Source organism: Hyperolius riggenbachi, chromosome 1 (genome assembly GCF_040937935.1).
Source record: "Hyperolius riggenbachi isolate aHypRig1 chromosome 1, aHypRig1.pri, whole genome shotgun sequence".
NCBI lineage: Eukaryota > Metazoa > Chordata > Amphibia > Anura > Hyperoliidae > Hyperolius > Hyperolius riggenbachi.
In genome coordinates, this window is record NC_090646.1 from 56,855,874 (window position 1) to 56,879,458 (window position 23,585).

Consider the following 23,585-nt stretch of genomic DNA (forward strand, 5'->3'; position numbering starts at 1 on the left):
CATAGAGATAACAACTGGAGTTTCTTAACTCTTCCTGTACTGGAAACAATTAGACTGATGTATCTGATCTTAATGTTTTATTTCTTAGCTTTACTACACATACAAATCATTATATCATATTTTTTTTTCCGCTTCAGTGTCTCTTTAAAAGGCGAAACTACTATATGAAATATGAACCCTTTGCAGGTGTTTTGTATGAATTAGCTGATTAGAGTCTGACACTTTTAGCCTAGAATATTCACAATTTGTGATTTGGGGGGTTTCATAAGCTGTAAGTCATAATCATCAAAATTATAACAAATAAAGGCTTGTGATATCTGGCTTTGCATGTAATGAGTCTATTTCATGTATCAGTTTCACCTTTTGAGTTGAATTACTGAAATAAATGAACTTTTGCAGGATATTCTCATTTTTCGAATTTCATGTGTATTTTCCTGGCTTGCTGGTGGTTTAAAAAGCATTTTATTGATAAGGTGTGAACATATCACTTAGGAGAAAAACTTATACATAGTTCAGAGCATTAAACAATATATATATAGTGGGCTAAGTTCAGGCTAAGCCCTTTTTCTATTTATTGCATGGCCCTTGTGATTATGTGGATAATAACAATCTTATGTCTACTTTACTTCCAAAGAGATACTGGGAATGTGTGGACTGGACCTGCTGGCCACTCGAGATGCTCAGCAAAGTTCTTATCATTTGAACTCGCATGCAAATGAATTCAAATTGTGTACAGCTTTGAACTGGAGCCATCAACATTTTCAGGGAGCCCTTGTATCCTGTTTCACAGCAGCATAAAGCTGGCACTAATTTGCATGCAAAAAGCAATTATTAGCATCTCATAGGCTGTCTCTGTAGGCCAGGAGACTGTTTTTATTGGCAGGGCTCTTAAGCCTGGTCTCAGAGACACTCCTTTCAGGGTCGCTGATGATGTAATCACCCCTCCCTTGAGTCCCTTCCCCCAGACCAGCTGGGACTCCTGGGAGGAACTTGTGAGACGCATTGCATCATGGGATGCTCACCCATACAGTCGCCCTGTGGTTGTGAAAAGAAGCTCTCTATGTTAAATACTAATTGTGTCTAAATGGAGAGAGATGTACAGCCCCCTCCCCCTACAGTTCAGACTTAAACACAAACATAAAACGTGAGATGAGGAACAACCTGTAAATATTAATCCAATTCCCGCTAAATTCATTACGGCATATTAAAGCCACACAAGGGCTAGTGTAGGTGACAGTAATTCCAAATTACTTTTATCCTTTTTCCCTACCCTGGGCGCTCTCTTCTGTCAAAAATTCTAATTTATACAGCCGTCATCCCTGGGAGGCAAACTTGGCGCAATATCGCACTGCTAACTCATTTACATATCCATTAGTGCCTCCACCAATGGCGAGACGCCTCCCACCACCAGCATTCTCACCCCTCCCAGCCGCATGCAAATGCCTTTACGCCCAACCTGACGGACAGAGATGTATTTTGTATTTTTTTTTTAACGTTTCTGGAAATGGTACAGGGAGCTCTGCGAGGTGGAAGAGGAGGAGGAGGAGGAGAGAGAGGGAAAGAGAGAGAAACATTACTAGGTGTGTCACAACATATGGTGAAATTATCGACAAATACATTACTCCTAGGTGGTGAACCCTATTAGGAGCATAGCATTGGCATGCACTGTGATTTGCTACGGAGCTCTCAGTAGGGCTCCGATAGCATATTCGAAATGTTAACTGCTTGTGTAACATGGGGGCCTGTCAAGAGCTGCTGTCTCTCACTCTGAATATTTCTCTGTTCGGTGTCATCAGTTGAGTTTTACTAGTTACATAGTTAATTAGGTTGAAGAAGAAACCCAAAAGAAGAGTGAGAGAATCTTGTCTAAGTTCCAACCAGTGGCGTAACTTCAATTCATAGGGCCCCCAACAAAACTTTGATAGGGCCCCCCCAATGCCCCCCCCCCTAAAATGTTCACACCCCTTCCCTTGCCTCCTTTTGGTGCCCTTCACAGACTGCGGGCTCGTCTTAAAAGGGTCATAAAACATTGGTGGCCATCATGATCTTCACACCCATAAGAATTGTAGCCACAAAAACACCTGATCTGAAATATAGTCTTCTGTATTGGAAGAAGGGAAGGTTAGTAGTTGGGGGCTCCACACACCTCTGGGTCCCCCCCTGCAATCGCAGAGGATGCTACCCTATAGTTACACCCCTGGTTCCAACTCTCAGAAATACCAGCAGATGAGACCACCATCCTTGAGAAGCCATGACCGGTTTCTGGTTTAAACCCACAAGGATTGTTTCTCTCCGTCAAAACATTCCCATAATATCATGTAATTATTACTGTGAATAATATGGTGATGTAGTGGAGAGCACTCTTACATTGGGTGCTTATTACATAAATTCCAAAACGCTATAGCTATTGAATGGAAGAGTTCATTAAGTGCGCTTTCACCAGACTTAGGCAAGTCTCTCAAAGTCACTATGTTTCCTGCTCAGCGCACATCCTTCCCTAAACCTTCAGATCACTTAAATTGTTGCAGTATTTTCAGCAGTGGTCTCCACCATAAACACCCGATAAAGATCACACTCACCGGACGTATTGACCTCTGTTAGATAGGCCAATCATGCACAATCCCAGGAGTCCTAGGACCTTCAGGATCCTGGTGTCACCTCTGGTTCCTTCAGGATTCCCAGATACGCTATGTGAGGCTTTTTTTGTAGGTGCAAGTGAGGATAAGCTGTTATCGGCAGAGGTGACACCAGGATCCTGAAGGTCCTAGGACTCCTGGGCTTGTGCATGATTGGCCTATCTAACAAAGGTCAATACGTCCGGTGAGTGTGATCTTTATAGGGTGTTTATGGTGGAGGCCACTGCTGAAAACACTGCAACAATTTAAGTGATCTGAAGGTTTATGGAAGGATGTGCGCTGACCAGGAAACATAGTACCTTGGGTGCTTGTTTGAAATGTGGGCCGGGGGAACTATCTGCATGCACACGTTGTATAAAGTCACGCTATGTGCATCAGAGCAAGAGGCTGGCAAAGACCAGAGAGGATAGTGACACCTAGTGGCTGCATCAAGAGGCCTAATGGGGATGATGAAAGGCCCGTCACTGCCTCCTCCCTGATCTGTAGGTCTGGATGAAAGGACACAACCAGGGGAGCACAGGAGAGTAGCCTGGAAGAGGAAGGAAGAATTGCCTCCTTGCCGCTCCAACAGCGCCCACCCCCAAGCGCTGACTTTGCACCCGACATACCATCCGTGCCACAAGGACCAAGCTGAGGGGCTCAGTGCAGTCTACTAACACCTCCAGGGGCGTACGTACAAAAAGGGCGCCTGGACAAAAAGGGCGCGGGGTGTAAACTCTAAATAATAATTAATCATTAATAGGGTTTATAAATATAGTGTGCTATATTTCGTTTACAAATAATGTTTAACAAAATTATAAATCATTAAATAATGTTTATGAAATCGGAAATTGTGAAAACGTTAATCTTCCCTGTTTCAAAAGTTAAACTTATAATTACGTTTATAAAAAAACCAATAATATATGTTTAATTGTTATAATTGTATATTATTGTGAATAACCGTCATTTATGGTTTGTTCTTATAATAAAATCTGAAAATATTGTTTATAAAGATGATATAAATATAACTACGTTCGTAATAAGTGTTGTAATACATTAGTAATTATTACTAAAATTTTACTAAAACTATACCTAAGCCTACTCTTACACAGAACCCTACCTGTACCTATCCCTAACCCCTAGACTCCCCTGTTGGTGCCTAAACCTAAGACCCCCCTATTGGTGCCTAAACCTAAGACCCCCCTGTTGGTGCCTAAACCTAAGACCCCCCCTGTTGGTGCCTAAACCTAAGACCCCCCTGTTGGTGCCTAAACCTAAGACCCCCCTGTTGGTGCCTAAACCTAAGACCCCCCTGTTGGTGCCTAAACCTAAGACCCCCCTGTTGGTGCCTAAACCTAAGACCCCCCTGTTGGTGCCTAAACCTAAGACCCCCCTGTTAGTGCCTAAACCTAAGACCCCCCTGTTGGTGCCTAAACCTAAGACCCCCCTGTTAATGCCTAAACCTAAGACCCCCCTGTTGGTGCCTAAACCTAAGACCCCCCTGTTGGTGCCTAAACCTAAGACCCCCCCTGTTGTTGCCTAAGTACCCCTCCCTGTACCTACCCCTAACCCCTAGACCCCCCTTTTGGTGCCTAAACCTAAGACCCCCCTGTTGGTGCCTAAACCTAAGACCCCCCTTTATTATGTGGATAATAATGTTTTACTAATTGTGGATTCAAAAAATATTTTGCAATTTACGTTACGTACTGATCGCTTTATTTTGTGAATAATAATGTTTTACAAACAGTAAGGGATAAAACTTTAAATAATGTTTTAATTATTTAAATAAGATAAATATGTTTAGTATTTTCATAAACGTTATTCGGCACGGGTGCATTTTATAAACGTAAATCACCACAAGTTCAGTTATAAATCATTAAACATCGCCGGGCGCCGTTTGTAAACTTTATTTAGCTCCTGGCGCCGTTTATAAACTTTATTTAGCTCCGGCGCCCTTTTTTCCTACTCGGCGCCCATTAAACGCTATTTATTATGGGAGTGAATGGCGGCGCCCTTTTTGTCCACTAGCGGCATGCGCCCTTTTTTCCCAGCTCCCCTCCAGGGAATCTATATAAGGGAAGGAGGGCCACTAACACAACCAGAAGTCAATGTGGGGAGGGCATCCACTAACACCATCTTGCCTCATGGTGTGTAGATGATTAGGAAAATAGTGAAGAATCAGCCCACAACTGCATGGGAGCAGCTTGTTAATGATCTAAAGGCAGTTGGGACCACAGTCACCAAGAACACCAGCGGTAACACACTACACCGTAATGGATTGAAATCTTGCATCACCCAGAAAGTTGCCCTGCTCAAGAAGGCACATGCAAAGGCCTGTCTTAAATTTTTCAGTGTAAAGTAATTCAGAGAAGGCCTGGAGAGAAAGTGCTGGTCAGATACTACCAAAATACTGTAGAACTCTTTGGAATCATCTTGAACAGTAGTGTTGGGATGAAAAAAAATACTGAGTATAACTCAAAGAACACCATCCCCACAGTGAAGCATGTGGAAACATTTTGCTTTGCAGCTGGTTATCTTCGCAGTGTGCAGGACACTGGATTGAGGGGCCAATGCATATTACAATTTTGGATGAGAACCTTCATCCATCAGGCAGAATACTGAAAATGGGTCGTAGATGGGTTTTCCAGCATGACAATGACCCAAAACACACAGCCAAGGCATCAATTGAATGGCTTATGAAAAAGCACAAGAAGGTCCTGGAGTGGTCTTGTCAGTCTCTAGACCAGGGATGTCAAACCGGTCCTTCGAGGGCCGAGGTCCTCACACATTTTTGACACAGCTCAAATTAATTGATGGGTCTGAATCAGGAAAGGTGTGGTCCATCAGGTAGAACACATTCCTTTTTCTCAGTTCATCCTAAACACTGGTGTGGATCTGGCCCTTTAGGCCTGGAGTTTGACACCTGTGCTCTAGACTTTAATAGAAAACTAGCCAGTCTCTAGACTTTAAACACAGGCTTTACCTCCCCTAATGACCAGGCTATTTTTACAAATTAGGCCACTGCAGCTTTCAGGGCTCGCTGGTGGGCCGTACAGCTCAGCACACAAGTGATTCCCCCCGATAGGCATCAGCCTATGACAGCCGATCGCTCCTGTGCCTCCAGAGGGGACAGCCAGCTGTCCCCAGTACAGCACTGCTGTAGATCTCAGCACTGTACAGTGTAAATAGATCGTCTAACAGTCTACTAGTGGCAATCGTGAGTGCAATCTCCTGCAAAACCCCGCCCACGGACTTCACGCCAATTGGCGTTGAGCCGTCATGGGGCTGTCGCCGCGTTCACGCCAATTGGCATGGATCGGTCGGCAAAAGGTTAATAGAAAATTAGACAGTCTCTAGACTTTAATAAAAAATCTGTACAGGAAGCTGAGGGTTTAAGTTGCCAAACATTAGCCTTGAAATCATATTGACTTGGAGAGGCTCTGCCAAGAAGAGTGGGCCAAAATCCCTCCTGACGTGTGTGCAAACCTGGTGGCCAACTACAAGAATGTTCTGATCTCTGTGATTGCCAAGTTGCCAACATGGGTTTCATATCATTTTTGCATCATTTTTACAGAGCACCATTAGAGCCATCCTAATAAATACACAACACAATAAAGAAAAAAACATTCACAAATAATTTTGTGAAACATTACTGTATCTGCAAGCGCAAGTATGGTACCACAAAGTATGATACTCCACCGTACCACAAAGCTTCTCATGCACGAGTAGCTTCATGCTGCTCCATAGGTGCAGACTGTACTCGCTCATGCGTAGTAGCATTTGTACATGGAGGGCTTCAAAAACAAATACTACCAGCGCTTGTCAGATATATTTAGAGGGCCCTGGTACAGGAACAATGGGCTCGCAAATGATTCTGGAAGCCTCTGGATTATCTAGAGGATACTACTGAGCTAAGTAACTTTTACCTTATTCCTCCTTACGGGTTCAATTTTAAGCATTGTACCCAGGGCCGGGCCGAGGCATAGGCTGGAGACCATATCGTCTATTGCTGGACAATTTTGTAATAGCGCATACTCATGTTGGTTACATGCGATTGGTGGACATACCATATAAACTGTATATGCACTTGGTATTTAGGTAAAACTTTTGTCTAGATAAGATTGCAGGGAGGCGCAGTTTGCATATATAATATAGGCTGGAGAGGCTCCAGCCTCAGGGCGCAGTGTAGGAGGGGGCGCACAATTCATTCAGCTGTCATTCCTAATTGTGTTTGAAGCAGAAATAAATAAGAAAAGGGGATACATAGCAGTGACTGCAAGCCAGATAACTAGATATTAAGGTGTTGGGGAGGTTGTGGGCCCTGTGGCCCTCTTAGTCTAATAGCAATCAGTGTGTGACGGCTGGGGTGGGAGGGATGGAGGGGCGTACTTTGGTGTCTCAGCCTTGGGTGCTGGAGGACCTAGTCCCGGCTCTGATTGTACCCCCCCCCCCCCCCCCAACCCAAAATATTATTGGACAGAACCATCCCCCATGGATGAGCAAAGATGGGTAGGCAGAGTGGCCCCTTGACCACACACACACACAGCTATGTCTCTGATTTGTGGGTGGGCAAATGTTTTCAGGAACAGGCACGGAGCATGGGAGCTAATTGTGCGGCCACAGAGTCCGGCATCTGGAACATTCGGTGGCCCCCCACCTGGGCAGGGGCTGTTGGCCCATGACGCTAAGTGATGCATTTGCATTAGGCGGCATGGGCCCTGGTGTGGCATTCCCCACCCTTGGTAACGGCTATATACATTGCCGCTACAGGAAGCCATTGTCCTGCTTCCGGAGGAGAGGGGGTCGGCGGGGACTATAATAGAGGAAGCGGTTGCCAGCTCACGTGGTAACACAAGTGGCAGCCATGGGGGAAGGGGGGAGCAGGCACTGGGGGCAACTATACTAGCTAAGTATACTGGGGCAACTATACTACCTATACTGCGGCAACTATACTGACTATACTGGGGGCAACTATACTAGCTACCTAGTCAGGGGGTGAGGGGGGGGGGCTCAGCCAGGTCGGGCCCAAAAGCATTCGCACTTTGTGCTGCTTGAGTCACCTTACCCAATGCCCCCACAGACCTCTCCTCAAGTAAAAAGCAATTTCCAACATACTGCATGAGGTGCTGGTGACTTGTTTCTTCATGGTTCTATTTCAACCAAGATGTGAATGATAAAACAAAAATAAGCCTCAGCCTGTAAGCACGAATTCCCACTGACCACAGTGCATTCCAGTTTTACAAAATACTGGTCAACCTGTCAAAAATGGAAACTTTTTTTGTGAAAATTATTGCTTTATGAAATTAGGCAGTTTTGCTACAAATAACGTTTTACACCTTGAGCATCCATAATAACTCCAGGCCCAAACAGCAGGCAGAGTAAAATGAGGGAGCCAGGAGACAGACATGGGATCACTGTGATCAGGTGATAGTTAGAAGGTTTTGATTGGCTCCTGGTGACTTCCTGCTTTCCCCTTAACAGGAAACCACAGAGACACATGATCATAACCAGCAAATCAGAGCCTCACGCATCTCTCACCTCATCAAAGTGACCACGCGCTTCTCTTTCAAATTCTGCTACTCGCCAACAACTCTACTTGTGTTCAAATTCCAAATGTTTATGTATATCTGCCCCCTGCATCCCCACAAGCTAAACAAGACACTTTCCCCAAAGCAAAGAATGTCCAAGTTATAACCTGTATGCAATTTCTAAATTTCTTCAAGTCAGCTCACTGCAAAATGTACTTTCCCAAGTCATGTGACTTGCTTTTTTACTGCAGCTATTTGGGTGCTCCAGGGTTGGCGAGGGAGTGGAATCAGTTCAGGTCATGTACAGGGAGTGCAGAATTATTAGGCAAGTGGTATTTTTGAGGAATAATTTTATTATTGAACAACAACCATGTTCTCAATGACCCCAAAAAACTCATTAATATCAAAGCTGAATATTTTTGAAAGTAGTTTTTAGTTTGTTTTTAGTTTTAGCTATTTTAGGGGGATATCTGTGTGTGCAGGTGACTATTACTGTGCATAATTATTAGGCAACTTATCAAAAAACCAATATATACCCATTTCAATTATTTATTTTTACCAGTGAAACCAATATAACATCTCAACATTCACAAATATACATTTCTGACATTCAAAAACAAAACAAAAACAAATCAGTGACCAATATAGCCATCTTTCTTTGCAAGGACACTCAAACGCCTGCCATCCATGGATTCTGTCAGTGTTTTGATCTGTTCACCATCAACATTGCATGCAGCAGCAACCACAGCCTCCCAGACACTGTTCAGAGAGGTGTACTGTTTTCCCTCCTTGTAAATCTCACATTTTATGATGGACCACAGTTTCTCAATGGGGTTCAGATCAGGTGAACAAGGAGGCCATGTCATTATTTTTTCTTCTTTTATACCCTTTCTTGCCAGCCACGCTGTGGAGAACTTGGACGCGTGTGATGGAGCATTGTCCTGCATGAAAATCATTTTTTCTTGAAGGATGCAGACTTCTTCTTGTACCACTGCTTGAAGAAGGTGTCTTCCAGAAACTGGCAGTAGAACTGGGAGTTGAGCTTGACTCCATCCTCAACCCGAAAAGGCCCCACAAGCTCATCTTTGATGATACCAGCCCAAACCAATACTCCACCTCCACCTTGCTTGCTTGAGTCGGACTGGAGCTCTCTGCCCTTTACCAATCCAGCCACGGGCCCATCCATCTGGCCCATCAAGACTCCCTCTCATTTCATCAGTCCATAAAACCTTAGAAAAATCAGTCTTGAGATATTTTTTGGCCCAGTCTTGACGTTTCAGCTTGTGTGTCTTGTTCAGTGGTGGTCGTCTTTCAGCCTTTCTTACCTTGGCCATGTCTCTGAGTATTGCACACCTTGTGCTTTTGGGCACTCCAGTAATGTTGCAGCTCTGAAATATGGCCAAACTGGTGGCAAGTGGCATCTTGGCAGCTGCAAGCTTGACTTTTCTCAGTTCATGGGCAGTTATTTTGCGCCTTGGTTTTTCCACACGCTTCTTGCGACCCAGTTGACTATTTTGAATGAAACGCTTGATTGTTCGATGATCACACTTCAGAAGCTTTGCAATTTTAAGAGTGCTGCATCCCTTTGCAAGATATCTCACTATTTTTGACTTTTCTGAGCCTGTCAAGTCCTTCCTTTGACCCATTTTGCCAAAGGAAAGGAAGTTGCCTAATAATTATGCACACCTGATATAGGGTGTTGATGTCATTAGACCACACCCCTTTTCATTACAGAGATGCACATCACCTAATATGCTTAATTGGTAGTAGGCTTTCGAGCCTATACAGCTTGGAGTAAGACAACATGCATAAAGAGGATGAGGTGGTCAAAATACTCATTTGCCTAATAATTCTGCACTCCCTGTATACACACTGGATTACATTCAGCCAAGACCAGAGCAAGTTCATCCACAAGGCAACCTAGACAGGTGCCTGGGGCCTATTTGGTGTCAAGGTGCCCAGTTGCCACCTTCTCTGACCCTCTATGCTACTACTTTGTCTAGGGCACCATTTCATCTTAATCCATCTCCGGCCAAGATGAATGCACAGTCGTCGTCCCCCCCACCCCCACCCCCCTACTGCTCGGTAGTGCATCGCTTTTCCCTCTTCCGTAGACACAGGCATGTTGCTAGCTTCTAGGCTACAGCACTCTGCCATGAACTGTTGCCTGAGGGATCAAGGGAGCCCCGATCCCTGCAGGCTGTAGTAATTGCAAGTGTACACACAGCTTAAAGGAATCCCGGCCAAAGTGAGTGAGAAACACATTCTTACCAAAGAAGGAGGAAGTTACTGGATTCTATAGAACCAAGAAGGTTCCTGACCCCTGCTATAGAGGCTTCCCATGCTGTCCTCACCACTGCTCACTAGGAACATCAAGGCCACACCCCTCTTCTGGCACTAGCGCGGCCATTCTGCACTAGCGGGAGTATGGGCAGCTCCGGCTTCCTGCTCAGGCATGGCCATACTTGTGCAGATGCAGTACAGCCACGCTTGTGCATGAAGAGGGGCGTGGGCTTTGATCAGATTTCCAACAAGCCCTTGTTGTAAATCTTTGGGGGGGTATACAAGCTGCAACGGGGTGGAGGATGCCATGGGAAGCCTCTACAGGATCCAGAGGCTTACCTCTTCTTAGGTAAGTATTTATTTTTGACCCGATCTTTGGCTCTCTGGGTACACTTTAAAGGACACATCCGTGGAGCTATTAAAAAAAATCTTCTTACCTGGGGCTTCCTCCAGCCCCTTGCAGCCGTCCGGTGCCCTTGCTGCAGCTCCGCTCCCCACCAGTGGCCCGAGCTCCCCTCTGGCGCAGGATGTCCACTGCTCCTGTGTGCAGAGTCACACTGATATGATCTTGACTGTACTGCGCAGGCGCAGTAGTCCTATGCCTGCGCAGTACAGCCCGGATGACATCAGTGCAACTCCATGAGTAGTACGCTGGAGCACAGGAAGATGCCGACCTGGCAAGGTCGGCATCTGCACCGGAGGGGACCGGGAGCTGCGGCGAGGGCACAGGCAAGGGGCTGGAGGAAGCCCCAGCTAGGTAGATTTTTGATTTTTAATCTACCTGGACCTTCAGGATATGAACTGACGATCAATACAAATGAACAATATGTAGTAGTAGCTGAGCCATGACCCTTGTGGTTTGTGCAATAGTATTTCTCTGGTTGCCCATTTTAGGCCTTTGACCAGCTGGTGGCCTACGGCTTTAACACAGAATAAGATGCAATCCTAGTAGTATCTGGGATCCTATACTGCACACACTTTTCATCAGCACATGTGACTTTCTACAAAGCTGCAGGAAGCAGAGCCGCGTGTGACAGGAACATGTGCGGGAGGCGATGTGTCGAAATACGTAATTATAGATGGAAATATTAGCATACAAGGCTTAGGAACTTCACAGATGGTTTCTAGAAAATGTGTCTCAGTCTGTACACAAATACCCAAATGTATCCGACTGAAATCGCTGCTCATGTGTGGAATCAGAAAGCATGCCGCGTACCTGCAGAAAGAACGGATTCTATTGTGATGAAGGCTCAAGTAGAATAAAGCCAATCTTTAGCCTATCCTGTCCATGCAACTGGCCTCTGGATTCGTCCACTGCAGGATGGGAATGCCACATACATTAAATAAGAGCGCCAGGAAAAAAAGAGCATGAAGTGAAGCCGAAATGGTGAGATATCGTCTATAAAATGTGTTTTTTTTAAATCATTTCTTCATCTTTATCTCATTTAAAATAACGGTATTCAGAGCCGGGACAAGGTCCTCCAGCACCCAAGGCTGAGACACCAAAGTGCGCCCCTCCATCCCTGCCAACCCAGCCATCACACACTGATTGCTATTAGACTAAGAGGCGCCACAGGGCCCACAACCTCCCAAACACCTTAATATCTAGTTATATGGCTTGCAGTCACTGCCATGTATCCCCTTTTCTTCTTTCTTTCTGCTTCAAACACAATTAGGAATGACAGCTGAATGAATTCTGCGCCCCCTCCTACACTGCGCCCTGAGGCTGGAGCCTCTCCAGCCTATGCCTCGGCCCGGCCCTGACGGTATTAAAAAGAGCACGGTGTGAAGCTAAAATTGCAAAATGTCATCTAAAACAATGAAAACGAAGAAATATTTAGTCATAATGAGGATAGTAAAACATTGGTAAATATTACCAATATTTTACTACAATTAAAACTAACCCTACTCTCAGACAGAACCCTCCCTTACCGATGACTAACCTTAACCCCCCGGTGGTGCCTAACCCCAAGACCCCCCTCCTGGTGGTACCGAACCCTAAGACCACCCCCCAATGGTGCCTAAACCTAAAACACCCCAGTGGTGTCTAACCCTAAAGCCCTCTTCCTGATGTCTAACATTAAAACCCCCTTTTCTGACGCCTAACCTTAAAATCCCCTACCTCCGCTGCAACTAATGTAAAAAAAAAAACTATACATTTTTAAGACAAATACATCTCAAAACAATTATTTACAAAGGTTAATTCTCAAAAAGAATTTTGAAAACGATAATTTTCAAAATAAAAAAATTCGGTTGGATGGGCCTGGTGCCAGCTATTTATCAGGCACACACATTTCTGTGTTTGGCTCCCAATAGTTGATATTTTGCATTAGTGCCTATGGGGCGCCCAAATAGTCCATTAGCTCCAGGCGCCCAAATTTCCTGCTACCGGGAAGGCCTATCAGGTCTTCTTACTGCACTTGCTGCATGCTTGTTCCAAGTTTGGCTCAGATAATTCTGAAGCCTGATGATCAACATGACAGTCAGCTAGCTGGAACATAGATGGCAGTGACCATATTTATCTCACTACAATATTTTGGTCAAAAAGGGGTCAAAAGGAGGATTTACTCCAGGTGCACCCAGACCACAGGTGTCGAAACTCCATCCTCGAGGGCCGTATCCATGCCAGTGTGGACTGAGAAATGGAGCAATGTGTTCTACCTGATGAACCACAACCTTTCCTGAATCATTCCAATCAACTGATTCGAGCTGTGGCAAAAATGTGTGAGGACCTTGACTCTCAAAGGAATAGAGTTCAACATCCCTGAGTCCTTGACAGAGGCCCGTTTCTATATTTACCTGTGTTTCTGATAAGCTGAGACTGCTGGCGAGCTGTTTTCGTTCTGCCCCCACCACATAATGGTTCTTCTCGAAAGCCCTCTCCAGCCGCAGCAGCTGTGAGGGAGAAAAGGCTGTTCTGATTCTCTTGGGCTTTCTGGCAAAAGGTCCATGTAGAAGAAGGCTCTCCTGAGACACGTCACTGCCTGGAATAGAGAAATAAAGGAGTCACCCAAACGAGTCCACACAAGGTGATTTTCTTCTTGGTCTCTGTCCTCATGCAGAATGTGAACAGCATATTTCTGACCTCAGACAACATAGTCACTCCAGTCCCTTTGATTATGTGATATGAATGTCACATCTCTCACATAAATATCATGTGCCCTCATATAATGTTGACATCGCATCTCTGTTCTCACATAACAGAAATGTCTCTCCATTATTCTCGCAAAACATAGATGTCACACTTGTCCTCATAGAAAATAGACATCATGGTCAATATTTTCAATTCTATTTTTCTCCTAGGAGATACAGGTGAAACTCCACAAAATTAGAATAACGTGCAAAAGACCATTTATTTCAGTAATTCAACGTAAAAGGTGAAATTAATCTATGAAGTAGGAACCCTTAGCAGGTGTTTTGGATGAATTAGCTGATTAGAGTCTGACACTTTGAGGCTAGAATATTGAACATTTTCACAATATTCGAATGGTCTGAGATTTTGATTTTGGGGTTCTCATAAACTGTAAGCCATAATCATCAAAGCTCTAAGAAATAAAGGCTTGAAACACAGTATCTCACTTTGCATGTTATGAATCTATTTCATATATTGCTTGAAAGAACAAAGAGAAATCGAGAGCCCAATATGGTGTAGTATTGTTAAGTTGGTTGTGGTTTAAAGCAAAATATTTAGATATACTCACAAACATGGGTTACCCATAGGCAACCACTTCAAGTGCAGGTGGGGAGTATTAGAACCTGACCCCACTTAGGTTTTTAAGAGGTCGCTCTCTGTAGATAGGAAACGGGGTAGCACCCCTCCACCGAGGGTGGAATCAAGATTTCAGCAAGGCTTGGTGTACAGAGGCGCCAGAGTAGAATAAAAACGTTTAAAAACCGTCTAAAAGAGGGGGATGTTCAGGTGGACTTACCTCCCTCGAAAATATAAAACTCAATTGAGTCACAATATATTAAAACAAAAATTTTATTTAACTTTCAATTTAGACCCATTGAGTTATACTCCTGTTTGCCTGATGAAGCGGGACCATACCTGCGAAATGCGTTGCACTAATTGGAGTTAAATAAAATGTTTGTTTTGATATATTGTGACTCAATTGAGTTTTATATTTTCGAGGGAGGTAAGTCCACCTGAACATCCCCCTCTTTTAGACGGTTTTTAAACGTTTTTATATATTAGTTTCACCTTTTAAGTTGAATTACTGAAATAAGTGGACTTTTACACAATATTCAAATTTTCACCTGTACTTTTTCATCTTCGTTTTAAAATAACATACGGTATCACATTGCAATTTAAAAAGTACCAAAATGTGGGTGAAAAATCACTGTAAAAATTATTCTAAATATTTTATTGTTTGCTGGTGGCTTAAAATGCATTTTATTGATAAGGGCCCGTATGCAATTAACCTTTTTCCCCTGAGTTTTAAATGTGTCAATAAGATGCCTTTTGATCCACCAGCAAGCAAGAAAATACTCAGAATAATTTGGATAGTACCTTTTCACCAACCTTTTAGTACTAATTCAATTGGAAAGTGCTGAAAATTTATTTTAAATAGAAGATGAAAAATTATCTCCTAGGAGAAAATTCAGTAGAAAAAGTGAAATTGATAAGGCCAAATATGTTTCCCCTCACACTGTATGGATTTGATGCCTTTATCCCCACATAACTTGCATGCTACATCTCAGAGATTACTTCCATGTGTTATGTCACTGTTCTAACACAACACAGAGATATCATTGCTCTCCGCTAAGATGGTGATGATGTCATTGTCTTTACAAAATCCAAACATGATGTCACTGCCCTCCTACAAAACAGGATTGTTAGCACTACTCACGTATTTGAAAGAAATGTCACCGCTCTCCTACTCATGGAGATAAGGCAGCTGCCTACAGGCAAGCTAGAAATGATGTCTCTGCCCTTTTACAAGATGAAATGAGTATCATTGTACTCATGGAAGTTAAACTGTACATGAGATGACATGAGACATGATGAGATAGATAGGTGTATATACGGGGACTGTACGGCGATGAGTATACAGACAATTAGGTTGTGTTCCCATTTTTTACTGAAAAAGTTAAACATCCAGGTAAGCAATTGACAGTTTCCCTCCAGTAAACCTACATCCTTAACTTATATAGAGAAAATAAAACTGTGAGATTCTCTCTCTCTCTCTCTCTCTATATATATATATATATATATATATATATGTATATATATATATATATATATATGTATATATATATATATATATATATATGTTTTACAAGTGGGAAGATAGAATCAATTGTTTATCACATCAGTTTATTTTCACCTCAGGTTTCGTTACAGTCATACATATCAAACTCCAGCCACACAACAATAGGGAGGGTACTGTTATCCTCACACACCATACAGGGGGTACTGTTGTCCTCACGTGCCATGCAGACAGTACTGTTGTCCTTGCATGCCATGCAGAGGGTACTGATATCCTCACACACCATGCAGAGGATACTGTTGCCCTCACACGCCATGCAAAGATTACTGTTGTCCTCACACACCATGCTGAGGGTACTGTTATCCTCACACGCCATGCTGAGGGTACTGTTATCCTCACACACCATGCAGAGGGTACTGTTGTCCTCACTCACCATGCAGGGGTACTGTTGTCCTCACTCACCATGCAGAGGGTACTGTTGTCCTCACACACCATGCGGAGGGTACTGTTGTCCTCACACACCATGCTGAGGGTACTGTTATCCTCACACGCCATGCTGAGGGTACTGTTATCCTCACACACCATGCAGAGGGTACTGTTGTCCTCACTCACCATGCAGGGGTACTGTTGTCCTCACTCACCATGCAGAGGGTACTGTTGTCCTCACACACCATTCGGAGGGTACTGTTGTCCTCACACACCATGCGGAGGGTACTGTTGTCCTCACACACCATGCAGAGAGTACTGTTGTCCTCACACACTATGGAGAGGGTACTGTTGTCCTCACACACCATGCAGAGGGTACTGTTATTCTCACACACCATGCAGAGGGTACTGTTGTCCTCACACACCATGCAGAGGGTATTGTTATCCTCACACACCATGCAGAGGTTATTGTTGTCCTCACACTCCGTGCAGAGGGTACTGATGTCCTCACAGCCCATAAAGAGGTTACTGTTGTCCTCACTCACCATGCAAAGGGTACTGTTGTCCTCACACACCATGCAGAGGGTACTGTTGTCTTCACATTCACACACCATGCAGAGGGGTTCCGTTTTCCTCACACACCTCACACACCTTGAATACGGTACTGTTATCCTCACACACCATGCAGAGGGTACTGTTATCCTCACACACCCTGCAGAGGGTACTGTTATCCTCACACACCATGGAAAGGGTACTGCTGTCCTCACACACACCATACAGAAGGTACCATTGTCCTCACACACCATGCAGAGGGTACGGTTGTCCTCATACACCTTAGAGAGGGTACTGTTGTCCTCACACACCATGCAGAGGGTACCATTGCCCTCACACACCATGGAGAGGGTACTGTTGTCCTCACACACACACACCATGCAGACGGTACCGTTGTCCTCACACACCATGCAGAGGGGTTCTGTTGTCCTCACACACCATGCAGAGGGTACTGTTGTCCGCACACACTATGGAGAGGGTACTGTTGTCCTCACACACCATGCAGAGAGTACTGTTGTCCTCACACACTATAGAAAGGGTATTGTCCTCACACACCATACAGAGAGTATCATTGTCCTCACACCCCATGCAGAGGATACTGTTGTCCTCACACACCATGCAGAGGGTACTGTTGTCCTCACACATCATGCAGAGGGTACTGTTGTCCTCACACACCATGCAGAGGGTATTGTCGTCCTCAAACACCATACAGAGAGTATCATTGTCCTCACACCCAATGCAGAGGATACTGTTGTCCTCACACACCATGCAGAGGATACTGTTGTCCTCACACACCATGGAGAGGGTACGGTTGTCCTCCTCACACACCCTGCAGGGTAATTTTTATCCTCACAAATCATGGAGAGGTTACTGTTGTCCTCCTTAAAAACACCACGCAGAGGGTACTGTTGTCCTCCTCACACGCCACGCAGAGGGTACTGTTGAAGGTGTAATTATTGAACAAGATGGGAATAGTATTGCCATCCTTAGACAACACCAAGAGTGTTGTTGCTATCAGTCATAGGTTTAATTGTTGCATTAAAACAACATACAGAGGACAGTGTCTTCATGCAAAGCTGTTTTTTTTACAAACTGATAATAAACTATTTTCATGCCTCCTATGGGAAAAACGTTATGTTTATAGAGTGAGCGCAGGAGAGGTATGTGGAATCGTTACAATGTTCTTGAAATACACACTTCTTAAACGACAAAAATGAAGTCATTGCTTCTGCAAAAGACATGAGTGACATCATGGTCACCGCTGCCTACGGAGGAGGCGTCAAATCCCTTCCTCACTAATTAACAGCTTGTCATTGCGGTGCGGTGCGGTGTTCAGGCTATTCAGATCTGTGTTTACCTAGACTAGTGAGAAGATCTTACACAAGGCATCACACACTGATATGGAGGCTTCCATACCTTCTCCTAAAAATAACAGTATTCTGGTTCCAGTTATGATCCTCTGGTCATAATCTTTTTAAAACCACTTACCAAGAACAGGTAGGTACAACAAGTCCGGACCGGATTTCTGGAAAGGCCAAAAAGGCCCGGGCCTTGGGCAGCTGCAGCCCGAGGAGGCACCAGAAAATGAAATGGGTTTCTACATTTGAAAAAGGAGGCTGAAAATGGGGAATAACACATCAAAAAGGGAAACTGATGCCCAAGGGAGCTAGCTGTTCATGAAAGAAAGGGGCTACAGTACATGGATGATACACATGGAAGAGGGGGCTGCACATGGAATGGGAGGGGCTACAGTACATGGATGATACACATGGAAGAGGGGGCTGCACATGGAATGGGAGGGGCTACAATACATGGATGATACACATGGAAGAGGAGGCTGCACATGGAATAGGAGGGGCTACAGTACATGGATGATACACATGGAAGAGGAGGCTGCACATGGAATGGGAGGGGCACTGCTGCTTAATAGAGGGGAGTCACAATATACTCAGCCTTGGGGCACAAAAAGTATCAGATCAGAGTTGTAGCCAGGAACCCAGAATGTTTTTTTTTTTTTGTTTTGTTTTTTAAGAGGATGATTCCGCGTTGTCTCTCTTTCAAGTGTACTATTATTATTACTGCTGTTTATTTGTATAGCGGGGACATCTGTTTCAGCACTTTACAGGGTACATAATCATTTCACAAAATGTGTAACACTAAAGGTGCCCATACACACACCGATTTTTTTCATTTCATTCCCTGCACATTTGATCACTCTGTTCAAGTCATATGGTGATTGATTCTGACAAAAAAAATCGGCCACATAACACAAATGCTTTGCTCACTACACTGGCTACCCATAAAATGGAGAATCCTTTTCAAAACTGGCATGCTAACAGTCAAATCCCTACACGACCTAGACCCCGGATACCCGAAGGATTTTGTGCAACTGTACCCCCCCCCCCCACCACCACCACCACCACACACGCACGCACGCACGCACGCACGCACACACACACACACACACACACACACACACACACAACCACAGATCAAAAGGATCCAATAACTTGACCACAATCCCGATAACTTGGACTTGAGTCCAACTAAAAACCTATGAAGGTTTCTGTCATGCTCTGCCTACTCTGTGGAATGCCTTGCCAAACTTAATCAAGACAGCTCCAACCCGGGACATGTTTAAATCAAAACTGAAAAGCTACCTGTTTAGTCTGGCATTTATGATTACATCACTTTTTTTCCTCTGTCTGTACACATCACTATGTACTGATGCAGGACAAGATCTGGGTTCTATGGGAGAAAAGCGCTTTAAAAATATTTTGTTGTTGTTGTAAACCAACAAAATATGGTACCTGTGGTCAACTTTTATAAACTATATATGAGGATGTCTAGCAGACTGTAGGTTTCTTTTTCCTCTCCTGCAGATTCGTGCGGTTTAATTCACTCCCCGACAGCATGTTTCGTTGAAGCATTATCTAATATAAAATGGTTACCATTTATAATGGTTTTTTTTTTTTTTTATTGCAGCGGTATGGGGCCTAATCTGTGACTGCAGTTACGCTTTACAGTTTACCTCTGGAGTAAAAACAAAATAATGTAATCCAACAAAACAAATAAATAATTTTCTGTGAAAGGACTGTTAAATAATTATTTAATCTATATTTGAAACTTTTGACCGTTTTATGCATTCAGCTTGGTGTAATCTGCCTTCTTAAAACAGAAAGAAATCTACAAATTCAGCTATAAGTGAGCATTTGTGGTTACCCACAATGCACTACTACTGAATATGCAAATTATCCCTTTTCGCCCTTGGTAAGCCAAGCAAGCATCCAGAATCACTGGTGTATAGCAAGCCTATAGCTTTAAATTTTACACAGCTACATCAAACCCACATGTAGACAGCCTGTTTCAGACTTTTGGTCCTCATCAGTACATGGCAGGGGTTGATAAGGCTGTATGAAATAATCAAATAAATGTTGCCGCTACCTGACAGATAACTTGGGGAGGGAAGAAGACTTGTCTGCTTTCTAGATGAAGCTAATGTGTGCCTCTGCTCTGCTGTCCTTGCCACATAACCAGGCTCCCTTTTTTAGAATTTCCATGAACTGTAATGAAGACATGTTTTTCCATAAAGGCTATCAAGCTGTGGCTAATCTTCTAGAGCAGAGCAGATGTACTGAGTTCAGTTCCACTTTAACCTCCTTAGCGGTATGGATGACTATATACGTCCATCACCGCCGGAGGCTGCCGCTCAGGCCCTGCTGGGCTGATTTTGTGAAATAAAAAGCAGCACACGCAGCCGGCACTTTGCCAGCCGCGTGTGCTGCCTGATCGCCGCCGCTCTGCGGCGATCCGCCGCGAGCAGCGGCGAAAGAGGGTCCCCCCCAGCCGCCCGAGCCCTGCGCAGCCGGAACAAAAGTTCCGGCCAGCGCTAAGGGCTGGATCGGAAGCGGCTGACGTCAGGACGTCGGCTGACGTCCATGACGTCACTCCGCTCGTCGCTATGGCGACGAGGTAAGCAAAACAAGGAAGGCTGCTCATTGCGGCCTTCCTTGTTTATTCTGGTCGCCGGAGGCGATCAGAATGACGCTTCCGGAGCGCCCTCTAGTGGGCTTTCATGCAGCCAACTTTCAGTTGGCTGCATGAAACAGTTTTTTTTTATTTAAAAAAAACCCTCCCGCAGCCGCCCTGGCGATCTTAATAGAACGCCAGGGAGGTTAAAGGGAACCTGAGACAGAGAGATAGAAGAGATGTATACATACCTGGGGCTTCCTCCAGCCCCCTTCAGCCTGATCCGTCCCTCGTCACTGTCCTCCGCCTTTTCCGCCTCCTGGACCCTCCGTTAGGACTCCCGTTAGTTTGGCCAGTCGGGGCTTACTGCACATGCACATCCCCCATCACGCTCTTGTGGCTGAGAGCATTTTGCACCTACGTACACATTTGGGGGGGGGGGGAAGTGTTAAATAATATTCTCCTTCCTAGTCGTCGCAACTCAGAGGGAGAAGAAATTTGGGGTCCGTGAATCGCCAGATCCCCAAATTACTCGTGAGTGGGGCGCGGACTATAGCATTACTGCTATAGCCAGGCAAAGCTTCGGCACTACCTGTCTCAAGGAGGGCAGCAAAAAGCCCTGCTTCGGCTTTAGAAAACTCTGCAGTGGTTGTTGTTTATACGCCATCAGCTTGTGCACAGACAGCACTGCAGCGTTCTGTGAAAAGCGAGAGATTTTCTCCTGCAGCTGAAGTCTTATTTGGCCAGGCCGCCACCTCTCCCTCCCCGACAGAGAGCTGTTTCCTGTGACAAGCGTGGGCGGGGCCCCCGAGCACCCAGGAAAATCTCCTGAATAAAACACAGATGTTTAATTACACGCCTGTAACCCGCCATAATCAGACAGTATGGTTATTACACTATAATATGTAATAATTAGCAGTTATTAGGCCTGGCTGTAAAATGATAATGAGGCAGCTTTGTAACTGGCGCAGGCTGATAATTGAATACGGATCTGTATGTAAGGTAATAGCGGAGTGTAAACTAATAGTGTTTGAGATGACAGCTTTATGACTTTATTGCCGATACCGTCTGCCTACTTCACTACTACATATACAGGAGAGTCCTGCTTATCTGGGATTGGGTGATGCCGGATTGCCGGATAAGTGTGCTTTCTGGTTGCATGGCGCTCAATGTTAAAAATTGGTCTAACCTGCTGGGGGTTTCAATTCCCGCAGCCGCATGGGGTTTTTTTCGTCCGATTTTTTTTCCTTTCATGTAGCTAGCCTAGCGCTAGCTACATGATTCTCCCCTTCCTCCTCTCTCCCTCCCACCCTTCTGATCGCCGCCGGCGATCACGCCCATAAGGAAATCCTGTTCTGAACGGGATTTCCTTTAGGGCTTCCCCCGTTGCCATGGCGACGAATGGAGTGACGTCATCGACGTCGTGACGTCACTGGGACTTCCGATCCACCCCAAAGCGCAGCCTGGCGGCGATTGGCCAGGCTATGCACGGGGTGTGCGGGGGGGGGGTGTGGGGCCCTCTTTTGCGTCGGGTAGCGGCGGATCGGCGGCGAGTGGCGCTGATCGGGGCAAACACGCAGCTAGCAAAGTGCTAGCTGCGTGTTTGAAAAAAAAATATATAAAAATCGGCCCAGCGGGGCCTGAGCGGTGCCCTCTATCGTCTCTGGACGAGCACAGCTCGTCCAGAACGCTAGGGAGGCTATTCAAAACAGTACTGTACCCCCACTCTACTGTATATACAGTACATACTATAAACTATAAACTCTGTATTAAATGTTAAAGTAATGCTTAGTGTGGTTTGCCTTCTTAAAACAGAAGTTATAATTCACCTTTAACCGGTTCAGCCTAAATGGACGAGCAAGCTCGTCCAGGCAGCGGCAGCTAAAGCCTATCTGGACGAGAGTCCGCGTCCAGGCGCACTTCCGCGTGTGCGCGCGCATGGCCGCGTGGTGCGCGCGGTGCGCGCTCGTCCCCGACGGCTTACAAGCCGTGCTGTTTGGTGAAGAGGAGCCAGCGCTCCTCTGAGCCAATCAGAGCAAAGGAAGTAAAGAATTCACATAGTTACATCCAGTAACAATGTGAATTCTTAATAATGTTTGTAAATAACAGGTTTCCCTCTCTCTGTCTCTCAGCTCCTGTCACACAGATCAATCACTGTTCTGTGGTGACAGGAGCTGAGAGACAGACTGACAGATAAGCTGGTAGGAATTCCTTTTAATAAAATTTGCCCTCCATCCCTGAATTTTTAACCCCATACTGCCCAGAATCCCTGATTCTCCCTCTCCTTGGCCATTTATTACCTACTGATCTATTGATCACTGATCTATTGTGATCTTTTTCTTCCTATCTGTTACTACCTATACTCTACTCTCCTCCGCCCCCCCTCTTCTCTACTGTCTCCACCCCCCCTCTACACCCCCCCCCCCCCCCCCCCAAAAAGAAAAAAAAACAAAAAAAAAAAAACTGTCACTTTAAAAAAAAAATCTTTCTATCTTTTTATATTTCTCATCTTTATCTATCCCTTTTTAAATGGCGAGGAGGCTCTATTCTGTGGAGGAGGCAGCCGCCATCCTCCAGCAGAGCAGCAGCGAGGATGAGTCAGGTAGTGATTGGCTCCCTCCGTCCGGCTCTGGTTCAGGATCTGAATCTTCAGAGTCCGAAGGGCCGCCATCACGCCGCTTGAGGAGGGACCCAAGTCCTGAGTCCGCTGATGAGGGACCATCAGGACTGTCCACAGCAGGGGGCTCCGTGGGCAACCCAGCATCGGGCTCCGTGGGCAACCCAGCAGAGGGCTCCGTGGGCAACCCAGCAGAGGGCTCCGTGGGCAACCCAGCAGAGGGCTCCGTGGGCAACCCCGCTGCTGCTAGCAGCAGTGCGCCAGGGGGAGCTAGGCGCAGACAGGGTAGGCAGCCACAGGTACCTCGCAGGCAGGAGGTACCGCTTCATATGTTAAATGGCACCTGGGAACCCCCTAATTATGCTGCGCCCAACATCCCACCCTT

The 23,585-nt window shown here is 45.2% G+C and overlaps 1 protein-coding gene across 1 annotated transcript in view; it reads right to left on the reverse strand.

Moving 5' to 3' along the window:
- Positions 1-23,585, reverse strand: part of LOC137545311 (homeobox protein EMX1-like) — a 106,615-nt gene that overhangs the window by 27,939 nt on the left and 55,091 nt on the right. The window contains exon 2 of the mRNA XM_068266427.1: positions 13,226-13,410. Coding sequence (XP_068122528.1) covers positions 13,226-13,410 — 185 coding nt within the window. The remainder of the gene's footprint in view (positions 1-13,225; positions 13,411-23,585) is intronic.